This window comes from Atractosteus spatula, chromosome 9 (assembly GCF_055471065.1).
Source record: "Atractosteus spatula isolate fAtrSpa1 chromosome 9, fAtrSpa1.hap1, whole genome shotgun sequence".
Classification (NCBI taxonomy): domain Eukaryota; kingdom Metazoa; phylum Chordata; class Actinopteri; order Semionotiformes; family Lepisosteidae; genus Atractosteus; species Atractosteus spatula.
In genome coordinates, this window is record NC_142714.1 from 4,991,822 (window position 1) to 5,004,445 (window position 12,624).

At 38.6% G+C, this 12,624-nt stretch overlaps 1 protein-coding gene across 2 annotated transcripts in view; it reads right to left on the bottom strand.

Annotated features, from left to right (window-relative positions):
* The window catches only part of LOC148827988 (putative N-acetylated-alpha-linked acidic dipeptidase), a 79,452-nt gene that overhangs the window by 54,986 nt on the left and 11,842 nt on the right, over window positions 1-12,624 (bottom strand). For both annotated transcript variants that reach the window (XM_088925397.1, XM_088925398.1), the window contains 2 exons: window positions 1,738-1,823; window positions 1,232-1,351 (listed from right to left, as the gene is read on the bottom strand). In XM_088925397.1, coding sequence (XP_088781523.1) covers window positions 1,232-1,351; window positions 1,738-1,823 — 206 coding nt within the window. The remainder of the gene's footprint in view (window positions 1-1,231; window positions 1,352-1,737; window positions 1,824-12,624) is intronic.

The window sequence follows — 12,624 nt, forward strand, 5'->3', positions numbered from 1 at the left end:
TCATCCCAGACATTTTAAACCAAGGTTTATTTTTTAATGGATATCGTTTCTCATGAAGGATGTTCAAAGCATTAAAATAGGTAAATGTCTGTTCTATTCAGAGTCAAATGTAAAGTATACAGTTTTTTGGTTACTGAAGACAAATTTAAATAATTCATATAAAAATCCACTGGCAATAAAATGGGAAGCTTAATCTGGTACACTCAATTAATTAAAATGCTTGTTATTAAGCAAAAGCCACATTTTTTACCTTTAAATTTTTGACTCTCTGTGGTCATTAAAAATCCCAGGGCATTTCTCAAAAAGAGTAGGGGTGTAACCCCGGCGTCCTCTTGAACTTTCCCATTGGCCCTTACCAGTCATGGCCTAATAATCCCTATCTATGCTTCTCTGGGTGCGAAGTGAGTGCTGGGCTGGGCTGAATCTCATCGGTGCAGGACACAGAAGGTGTGAGAACAAGCAGGGCACGCAGGCTCACCGAGCTGCCTATGTGGTGAGGTGCCATAGGTGAGTCAGGCTGCAAACTCCTGCCCTGAATTTGCATTCCATGGAGGGGCTCCACTCCACTCCAATCCACTTGCCCAACCCGAGTGTCGTCATCTGGCTTTCAGACCTCAAGCTCCAGCTTCAACCTGGACATTTTAGGATACCTCCCGTCTAAGACATATGAAAGTGGAGGAAGTATATCTAAAGATGAACGGATCTGTTTACTCGATCTGCAGAACGAGAGAACTTCAGTGAGTCCACGTTCTCACCAACAATTCCCAGAATTCGAAAGCAGATGCAGCCGCCTGAGTACTGTACATCTTTTTTGTGTCACATAAGGCCACTCATTTAACAAAAGTCTGTTCATTCTAACAGTTGTTTTTACTTTTCATGATCGTTACTCAAGAACCCAGTCAAGCACATTCCGTTTCCTTCATTACCGTCTCACCTGCCTTTCTCTGTTTATCATCTGCTCCCTGTTAGTAAGTTTTCTCATGATTGTTAAGTGTGCTAGGCTTCTGTAAGTTCAATTTAAATGTTCGGGAGACATGAGACATCACAGGAGACATCAACAGAACGGAGGAGACATCGACAAATGAAATATTTTGCTTCACTTATAAGATCAGTGAATGGATCTACAAAGCCCGATCCTTTCAGCTCTGTTGTAGAGTGTGCTGAAGGAACATGGAACAACAATCGTACAACACCACAACCTCAGCAATCCAGCCATTCCCACCACTCCTACCTTCTTTCAGGAGCTTCCCAAAAGCCCTGGCGAGCTCCATCATGGCCGAGGTGCCGCTGGAAGGGTCAACAGCCCCAAAAACCCAGGCATCACGATGGTTTCCAATGAGGACATAACGATCTGCCAAGACAGACAACCGCAATACTGAGTACTCTTTCAGAGCTTTCATCTGGCTCCTCCCCTCTCATCAGCTCTGTCTTCCCATCCCACTGCTGTGGACTGTGGGTAAATCATACACAGATACATGTTTTATGAAATAATGTGATGCTCCAGTACAACAGTAGCTAATGAGGTACACGCCCTCCAGTGAACATTTCTGAGGATCCTGAACACCTTTTCTTCTAGTGAAGGAAGCTTATCCTGATGTGTATTTTCAGAAAATAACATTTGATATTTAGTTTCTGACTACAAATATTTTTTAATATTTTTAAATGTTTTGAATATTGTAGCTGTGTGTTCTGTGTATAGTTAAAACTATCTTGAATCAACACCAGAAGCACACTCACCTGGTTCGTACTGTCCACGGATATATCCAATCACATTCTTGGTTATTCTTTTTTCACTGTATGTCTGTACATACAGCTTCATTTTACTGAAAAAGAGAAGTTTCTGTGATGAGTTTCTCTTTCTCAGGATGTGGCGCTTTTTACTTACCCTCTGATGTCTCAGCCCTGTGCTTTTAAAACAAAACAGAAAAGCCTGTGACGAGCACAAATATATCTCTACAAAAAATTCAGCACACTCAGGTTGTCCAATAGCTCAAGCTGTCAATTATTTAGCAGAAGTGGAACCTCCCAGACAATCAAAGTTAACCTTGAAAAGGAAACTTTTTTCACTCACACAAGTACTTCTTCATGCCTGCCTGCACTGAGCCTGATGGAGAGATCAGCCATGTCAGAATCCCAAAACATCCACGGTCAGCAGGCGAACTCTGCAAACTGCAGAGCAGTCCGTGATCGCTGGTGCTAAATTATTGACAGCTGCCAATTGAGAAAGAGATCGGGCTTGCTGTGATGGATTTTGTTTCCAGTTGTGTCAAGACATCTGCATAAACATTCAGGTTATTTATAATTCCTCTCTTCAGAGCTCATCAAGCTCTCCAATAGAGTGTGACGCCTGGGTATAGGTCAGCAATGCACAGGAGACATCAGCAGAATGAAATATCTGCTTCACTTATAAGGTCAGTGAGTGGATCTGTGAGGAGCCTCACCAACCTCTCTCATTTACGTCTCAAGGTTGAGGACTTAAAATTAAGCTGCTGCAGCCAAGTGGCCCACCCGAGGAGCAGTTATGATGGTTATGATTGTTCTTAAGGTGCTATTTTGTCTCAGATTACTCCGGACAGCTGCTTAATCAGACAGGAACTTGAAAACCTGCAATCTGGACTGCAGTGCAAAAATACAGGATTGAAACAGAAAAGAATTTGAGGAATTGAAAAAGGCACAGAGGATATTTCAGCCCAACCCCAATCCTCCCTCCTTTCTCTGCCAGACAGGTTGCTGTACTTACACACCATGGAGTTCAATTACAAGTGGGTTGTCACTTTACTGTACTACAACAAAGAGAGGAACACTTCACTAAGATCGGTTAACTTTATCTGCTCCGTTTTTAAAAATTAAAGCTGATTCCATTTCAGTACTTCACCTATTTTTTATTCATTATTCATAAAAAAGTTTAAATGCAGCGAAGATATTTAAAACAAATAGACACTTTTTTCCCCCCACACACGCCTGACACGGCCTGCACATTTCAAGAGCTGTACTGAACCACCCAAAGTCGGCTGCTGTTTCCAATACCTCATAAGTTCTGAGCACTGCCATCTGTAAGTCCTGCTGTACCTCTCTCAGCTAAGGAAACCATATAATGAAGATCTTTCTATAACACCTAATGCTCTTGTCCCCTTGGTCTTAATTTACTGCAGGTTCCACATGGAGATGTTACTTAATTTTCTATACACAACCATTGTAAAACGTTGCTTGAAGAAACAAGGTTACGTGTACCAAACCAAATTCAGGGCTTCAAGAAATTCTGTCCCCTTTGATAAAGTTATATACAGAACACAATTCAGAACTTGTACAGTATATTCAGAGATATGTGCTAGGATGCCTAGAAATACACAGTAGTTTTTTTTTTCAAACACCTTGTGTCAGTCTGAACTTTAAATATACCTGTAGGTGAAATAACATTTATAGTACATGAGCCTGGCCTGAATCTGCTGTCTTTCTTCTCTAGTAAAGAACAGAGGTGCAATCACTGGGATCTGTTCTTCCTAAAGCCACTTTGGAGGGGTCAAATATCAGTGTGAGATATTCCTTTCTTTCTTTTCCACAATCTCTACAAGAGAGCTGTAAAACAGATACATTATTATTTATTTACATAGAATTGGTAAATACATACATTTTCTGCTATGGCTATATGAAGTAAAGCATACTTGCAAAAGTGAAATAGATACAAGTAAAAACGTAGGCCTGAAAATGAACACAGGAGTCTAGTTAGCGAGATCAGGTGACAATTTGTCAAGCAATTTGGCTAAAGCCCCAGTCTCAGGATTGTTAAAGACAGCACGGATTACATGGGATACAAACTTAGAAACAGACTCATACTTTATTAAAAATAAACATCATACCTCATAATGTTGAATATTAAATCAACGGGAGATTTGTTTTTTATGATACATTTTTATAACGATCTGCAAAGTAAGTAACTCTTCATCCTAGAAGTTTAACTGTAAACCATTCCACCCATTTCCTAAAGCAGAGACAATGTTGAAGATGCTAAAAAGGCTCATAGGCAAGAGATGTAGAAACAAGTGTCAGATTCCAGCTTGCTGCCCATTATCTCCTGACCACAAGAATTACACCAAAGCAGTTACTGCCTCTGGCTGGTGACCTTTAGTTAATATGCCACAGATTTATCCTAATGCAGTTTCACATACTGTTCCCTCAGGTCCTGATCTGCTCTAAGTGCAGATATTTTTCTCAAGACAGGTAAAAACAACATACCGTATTCCTTTAAACAAACCCCAACAGCAAGAATCATAATTCTAATACCAATTAATCCTCCAGACAGAATGGTCAAGACTGAAGAGTGTGCTTCCAGAGTCCATTTTAGTTGCAGCCGCTGACTCAAGTCTACAGGGCCCCAGGGGGACAATTAAGTAGAAATGGTAACTTTGCATATTTGAAAGTTTTATGTGTACAGCTAACTCAGATTGATCATAGCCTGCCAGACACCTGGAGACATTTGTCTTCATCTGCATCCTCCTCTGATTAGAACATTTCCTTCTAAACCCCCAATGATTAATCACTGAGCTCTTCCCCAGGGAGGAGAATCAACATGTCAGAATACGGCTCTCACTTGATTTTAAAATGACTGCGAGCTGCCCATCAAGGAGATTCACTTCTCACTCCAGCAGTGTTTTATTTTTTTCGAGAAATATAATCAAGCAAGCAGCTGCATTTCTGATATGAAAGCTGAAGAGATACCGGGATTTGTTAAGCTTACAACTAGCTGAGCAGCATGAGAGACATGCACTGGGACTGTCAGTGCCACTACGGAGATAAATGCATCATTGAGAGCCTTCACTGCTCAAACCCAGACTGAACAGAAACAGGCCATTAGATACAGTAGATAATGTTGGTTTTTCCTCCTTGAACACAAGGACATGATCTCTAGACAGTGCTGTTAAATTTAAGCCCTACAGCCGGTGAGCACATAATGAGTTTTGCAGTGTGCTATAAAGAACAATCTCCTCACACTTCCACAACACACACAATGCATACTGACTGTACACACACCAGATATACTGTACCACATGTGCATACAGTAAGTTCGTGAAACTGGTCCTCAAAGAAATCTGCATTCTGATCTCTCTTTGTCACTGTCCGTTTTTGACTTTTTTGCAAAAAGTACGCAAGCTCCATAAGTAAGGACAAAAAAAGGCTTAGGGTACAGTATATCCAGGATATCAAACGATGAAAAAAGCATTTTATTACCGACTATAATTGCCTGTCAAAGAAAATAACCTATTGATAAAATCATTACAAATCTCCTAAAAGATTTCAATAAAAGGAAAAATGTTATGGTCCTTGATGTAGGGAAAAAATTACAGGACATTTCCAGTACTACCTGTTACATACCAAATAAGGCAAATCTAATTTATAATTATTTGAAACTATGATTTCCTCACTTTCTTTTAGTACAAAATTTCGGCTCCTACACCTCTTATGTAAACACATACACTAGCTGCACCATGGCATACAAGATAATCTAAACGTATTTTTTTGTTCCTTCTTTTCTTTGGGTTTTAGAAAGATGAGTCAGAGAAAGTCTGGGATGTCACTGCTCAAGGCTCTGCTAGTGAAATAGATTGAAGGCGGTGTTCACAACAGTACGGCAAGGTGCTTAATCAGATGTGTGCTTTGCCCCTGAAAGAGTCCTTCTTTGCAGCTAACTGATTAAACCACATGCAATTACTGGCAACGGGAAAATGCGCTACCCTTCTTGTAAGAGATTACATTCATTTCAGTCTAAGATTATGTATCTGTAGTTTACCCTTTCTTTTTCAAATTGGTCTATGAATACAGTGCAGTGCGTTTCTCTTTGATTTTCAAGGTTTGCATGGCTTTTAAGAGAGATAATAATAATAATAATAATAATAATATAAGCAGCATCCTTCCTACAAAGAAAACACATGATCCTAGAGCTTAATACACAGTACAGCAGGTACAGTTTATTTTCAGGTGGTCAGTTTGTCAGTTTATATCAGCCCACACTGTTGGTTAGCTGAGGCACTGGGCAGAGCACCCCACTCTTGAGAACAGTGTCATTGGTTCTTTACTGACCGAGCAGTCCTGACCTCAGTTTAATGTCTCATCTGCAGGACAGCATTTCCACTGTTCCTACTCTGGGCATTGGTTTGGAAAGTCTGGCCACCTATCGTGTAATGGTCCACAGACACAAGTGAAAGCAAAAACCTGCTTTTCCTTGTGGCCACAGTTCCCGGAGCTGATTAATTGCTTTGAGTTACTTACAGCAGCAGTGTTGCTTGATCCAAACCTCAAGTAAGGGAATAAGACTGCTAAGTGGGACTTTGCTCTTGAGATTACAGAGAGGAGCCATCTACAAACTACGGCTCTCACTGACTCATCTGGTTCTAGCTCCTGGTATTACCCGCTGAGGTCAATGGTAGCCAATGACTTTGCACTGAAAGACACAACACTGTCCATCTCCCAGTGGAAAATATAAAGCACAATCTAAGATTATATGAAAAGTAAAAAGCAACTAAACCGCGTTATAATTACAATTTCATTAGCCACAAATGCCTTTTGGATTTAAAGAACAAAATCAAGCATCAGACAAGAAAGGTTTCTATTTTTGATAATTTCCTTTGCTGTGCGCTGTTGAAACATTTACATGTTCTTATAAACACGGCATATAAAATTCCGCATTAATCCTTTTTTCTCCAGTGAAGAAAATGTGGCAGTTTCACAATTGCATTATCTGCCCACTCTGTTCAAATGAAACTAAATATGTGGGTGTTCTGTTTTTACTTTTTATACTGAAGTATTTATGGAAGGTATAGTAAAAACAAAATACCATGTAAACCTAAATTAGAATAGACTCAAAATCAGACTAAAATTATAGTTATATACAGGCTTTTAAAAAGAAAGACACTACATTTACACAGAGATAATTGAAATACGGTACTTGGTAAATTGCTGCATTTCTAAAATTAGCAGTGCTTGGAGTGTTTGAGGGGCTGATGTAAGCTTCCAATGACAGGCCCACACACTCAATCATTCTTCTGAAGAGAGAGGTGGCAAATGATGGCAAGGGCATCAGGAGCATAGAAATACAGCATCTGAACGGGATTTGTTCATATTATGTCTTTCATGGTATTAGACAGCATCAGGCATTCAGCCAGGTACTCTTCACCTCCCTTTCTAGGCCTGAAACCAGACAATAACCTGGCCCTTTCACTGATTATTCCTAGTTGTCAATCTGTTACACGGCAGCACTAGACACTGCATTTCTGAGATATGGATTACCCATAATCAATCACATTCATGCATCCTGATGTGGACACATTTCATTTAATCCATTCCATTTATTTAATTCATTTAATTCATCCAGTAATACTAACCTATAAATATCAATAAAACAACAAAGATTTTCAAAGTAAGTTTAATGCCATTTGTATTTTTAGGAAACTCGACTGTAACAAGACATTCAAGCCAAATGTTTTCCTCCCACAACATTCTAATGTTCCCAGCTGAGAATAAAAAAATGTGTTTTTTTATTCAGTCCCAGGCCTAAAAATGCAGTTTATTTATGAGTTAGCAAGACAGGGTCACCTTGAGCTACTTTAAAAATAAATAAATAAATCACATATAGGTAGATGGGTGCTTAATATGCAAGAACAGCAGGATGAGCTATCGCTTTGAAATTGTACAGTCGTTACGAAAATTCAAAGGCATTGCTGAGAAAGGGACACAACTTCCTTGAAAGAAGGCTGGACGGCTTCTGATAAAAACTAAGAAGTGCCCTGACCTTTCTGGAAATGTTAATGCTGCACTCTGGTGATGTTTTGACAATAGCAATGAGGATACAGTGATACACAGGGTGTGTGCCCTGTGTGTGGTTTCCATGGGTACACAAACACACCACAATCCACACTAGGCACTCAATAAAAAAAGCCGAAATGACACTAGCTGCTAGTGTTTCTCTGATTTCTCTTGGTTTCATTTGTCAGATAGGACTCTTACATGACAATAAAACACAAAACAATCAAATCTGAGTCCCGCGTCTCGTGGGACATCATCATTGTCAAAGACATCCATCGTCTTATAAACCATTAGCTGAATACCCTCTGAATCACTCCAAATAACCAGGATAGACTTATGGGAATACAGTGGATTGATTAAGGCACAGGAGAATGTGATTATTATATTGTGTGTTATGACATAAACTTTAAATCTCTAAAGGTTGAGCCTGAAACCAGGGTTTATTAATTTAGAAGAGCAGACTATGAAGGAATGAGTCAGGACTTGAAGGTAGTGAACTGTGAACACGAAGGACACAGGGTCAATAGAGAAAGGATGAGCTGGTCATACTTAAAAACAAAATGTCAAAGAAAAGCGCAAACAAATTCAGTCCTCAACCAAATGAGGTCTTAAAGAATATGATTAAATGAAGAACAGAAGAAAAAATGAGATAGAGCCGGACAGACTGGAGAATTAGATTCATCTACAGCAAAAGAGTGATGTATAACAATCTACAGATGCAGCTGGAAAAGGTTATTGCCAAGAGAGAGACAGAAGAGATCATTCCAACAGAGACAAAAATAACAAAAAAAGCCTATTTTTCATTTAATGCAAACATCATACACAATAATAAAGCATCGCTAATAGAAGATAAAAAAAAACTGTCAGTAGGCTGAATAATATCTCATAAATGTTTAGTGTTTTACAGTTCCATACCCCATGTTACCCATCAGTATTGGGTAATTTTAGCATAATTGACACGGAGGTTCTGAAGAACTATGGCAACTGAAAAGTAATAAATAGCAAGGGCCATATAGCTGTGTCCCAGTCGTCGCACTTAAGCAAATGAGTGCTGTTATTCATAGACACCTAACAGGGAGATTTCAGCTCTCACTAAGGATGGGAGCGTTACTGAGAGACTGGACAATTGCAAATGTAACACCAATTTAGAAAAAGGAGGAAAAACTGAAAAGGAAACCAAGGACCTATAGACCAGTTTTACTGATGTTACTAATAAACTTACACTTACGTTACAGCCAACCTAAAAGAATATTTACAAAAATAGCATTTTAAGATGCAGCCAATGTGGACACAGGAAGGAAAGGTCTGGTTTTGCTAGTATATTAGAATTCTTCAAAGCAGCAACAAGCATATTTGATTAAAAAAATTAAAGCATATGACATGATTTATTAAGATTTCCAGAAAGCTTTTGATAAGGTTCCTCGTGATAAAAGGTCCCTCGAAAAAGGTTAGTATTTAAATGAAAAGCCGTAGCAATCCAAGGTAATACATTCACATCGATTGAGAAGTGGTTATCAAAGAAGAATCAGTGAGTCATCTCAAGTTACACAGCCTCTAACTGAGCCAATATGAGCAGTGGTGTGTCACACAAATCCATCTTAGAAGAGACTTCAGCATCCTGTTCTTGTTCTGTATTCATTTTGGAATCTGGTATATAGCAAACTAATTAAAAATACGGAGGATATAAAATAGGGGCTGTGGCAATCATAAAAAAGAAGCAGGACACTTGTAAAAAGACAGAAAACATATAAAATAATGTTCCTGTATTACACAGGAAGTAAAATCCCAAATTAGTTTTAGTGAAAATTTCAAATAGTTGCAGAGTAGAAAATGCATAAACTGCACAAAATTGAGATTATTTCAATGGTTAAATGTGCCAATAAAGTTCTTGACATTTAAACGTCCAATGAAAGGCATTTAGTTCAGAAGATGCTTTACACTGAAAATGCAACAACTGAGATAGTGAGCAACTACAGTAAAAAGGCTCTCGAAATCAGCAAAATCTGAATGTCAGAGGTGCAACATACTGTAAACACCAGCAAGCATAAGAATGCACAGGGGGTCCTAAGCCAAGGCCTGACTGCAACAGAGAATAGAGAAAGGGGAGGAGGCAGGCAGGAGACTCACCTTTAATCCATCATACAGTATGTTTTTCCCTACAATGGACATGGCTAGATACCTTCTTCTTTAATAGCCCTCCTGGTTATGCTGCATCACCTCAGTAAAATGCATTTCAAACATGTTCTCATACACTAAAGGGATAGGAAGGCTCAATCACCCCTCAGTATAAAAAGAAACACTCCTCTCGCTTGACAACCTGTCCTTATCCTCCACACACGCAATCTGGAATATATCTGTGTATTTGAATAATCCCTCCAAATGAGAGAACTGCTGCTTGTCCTTCAGTAAATTGTCTGTGCTTTCTTGCTAAGTAATCTGCAGCATTTCATGCTACAGCTTGGATCTGTCACTGCCAGATGTAGCACTCGGAAAAGGTGAAACACTCCTCTGTCAGTTACAGTTTTCCAGACAGAAGTGAAGGTGACCTTTTTCACCCTCATTGCCACATCTTGCTAACTCAACCGCTGACCGCTGGAGCTCACAAAACCTTGTTTCCTGAAAGGCGTCATGCGGAATGCACGCCACTGAAAATCCTGCTTTTTTTGGGGAGCTTTTTTTAACCAGCAGGTCTAAGGGTTTTACAAACAATTTCAAATCTCACAAGTCCTAAATGGTTCGTTTATTTATCATTTTAAGGGCTAAAAGTCAGAGGACAGATGAGAGTTCTCCCATTCACTTTCTGAAACATACTTATTGTTTTCTTTGTAACATGATCTCACAATCCTGACATCTGATTCTTTACCTTACCCATACCCAGACCTTTACCTTACCCGTACAATAACAGTTTCAAATTAAATTTGGCTTATGGACAAACTCCAATCTTGAAGAATCCACTTGAACTTTCTGACTCATGGCAATAACATCTTAAATTGCATAGGTGTCCTTGAAACACAGCAGCACAGATACAGTATACAGTATACATAGCTTTTGCTATTAATAAGCTCTGCTGTCATCATTTGGTTCTTTTGATTTTTGCAATGTCCATGATATTTCCAAAAGGGACATAATTTAGCATCTTATTTTACATTTTAATCTTTTAGAAATAAAATGTTTCTACTTCTTGTTAGAACTTTGTAAGTAGAGATTAAAGCACATAAATGAGGCTATGCTAACACACCAGTTCTTATAAGCAGTATTTTGTAAATAAAATAAAAATGGGTACTATGTAATTTGCATTTTAATTAGGACAGCAATCTTTCTTGCTAAGAAATTGAAAAGGCAATTTACCATGCAGTACATTTATCAGCTCAAATATCCTAACTTAAGGAAATGGAAGCTTTAGATCAACATTATCATGCCATTCCACAGAGGAAACTTTTTTTAATGAAGAGAACACCGATACATTCCTGCAGCAAACTGTTCCAGAAAGTTAATGAGAATGTAAATCTTTTTGCATTTTGTTTTCTTGAATGGAAAGTGTCAAACCAAAATTTAGGACTAGCAAAATCCATCTCCTTCAAATAGAAAAAAAATAAAACACAAGAAAACTGTTAACAAAGGACAAACTGGGGATAAACATGCTTGGCTGGTTAAGCAAAAAAAAATCTAATACCGGTACATCAATTTAAACAAAATATTTTAATCCATGTTAATATATTTTGCAATTTGAAAAAATATAAACTAGTTTCAAAGCAATTTGAGGTGATTTGCTGTGAATATATTGACATTATATGAGCTAGCCCCAGATACTTCCTACAGTAAATACTTCTAATCTTACTATTTGTCCTTAAGTAAACCTGCCATCTGATTTATTTACTTACACCCACACATAAGTGTAGATATGTATGTGTATAATAACACACATACTCATGCATTCAATGAACACTGAGGTACCAACCGGAGGACACAAGTGGACACTCCACTCAAGAATAGGAGCCCCTTTATGGCAAAGGCTGTAGGAGTTTGGAACAAGCTAACCAGTCATGTTATTGAAGCATCCTTTAAAAAATGTTGATGGAGATCCAGGGAATAGTTACAGTAGTTACCGAAATTCAAGTGAGCTAAATGAGCCAGATGGCCAAATGGTTTGCTCTTATGAAAAACATGATTCTTTGATTAGAAATAGAGGCAATTCGCAAAGATAATGACCAGACAATTTCTTTTGCTATTGGCAACGTTCACACCATGAAAGACCATTTGCCAGCATTTATATCGCACACACCTTAATGTTTTTTACTTATCTGAGAAGTCAGACGTTAGGAGTCCAGTTTTTCAAGCTGAAAAGGGGGTTAGAATGCATCATTTTAAAAGCTGGTGTCTGACAACCCAACACAACAGCTGTTGCTCCTGGTGGAGTTAGACAGTGTGAATAAAAGTGTTCATCTTGGAAGGATTTTCATCAGAGTGGAAATTCAATGGAGACTGAGCAAAGAAAGTTGATCAGGGACCTGAACTGAACCTTAGGGACTGCTTTGGTCTCCTCTGTGATCTAAATCCACAAGTTCTTTCCCACTGGGGATACTAGAAAGGTCATGTTTTCTGTGCTGATGCTTCCTCGAAGATGTAGAACTGGTATTGGAAGAACAAGATCGTTCACCTTCCTGCATAAAGCATCGGTGAATTGCAGTATGTGTCTGAATGTAAAAGGCAGTCCTTTTGAGCAATTTAAAAAGTAAGGATATGAATTTTCAATGCGTTTGCACTGACATGGTGTATCTTCCTCAAATTATGAAAATATTGTTACTATCTGTGACAGTCAGGCGGAAG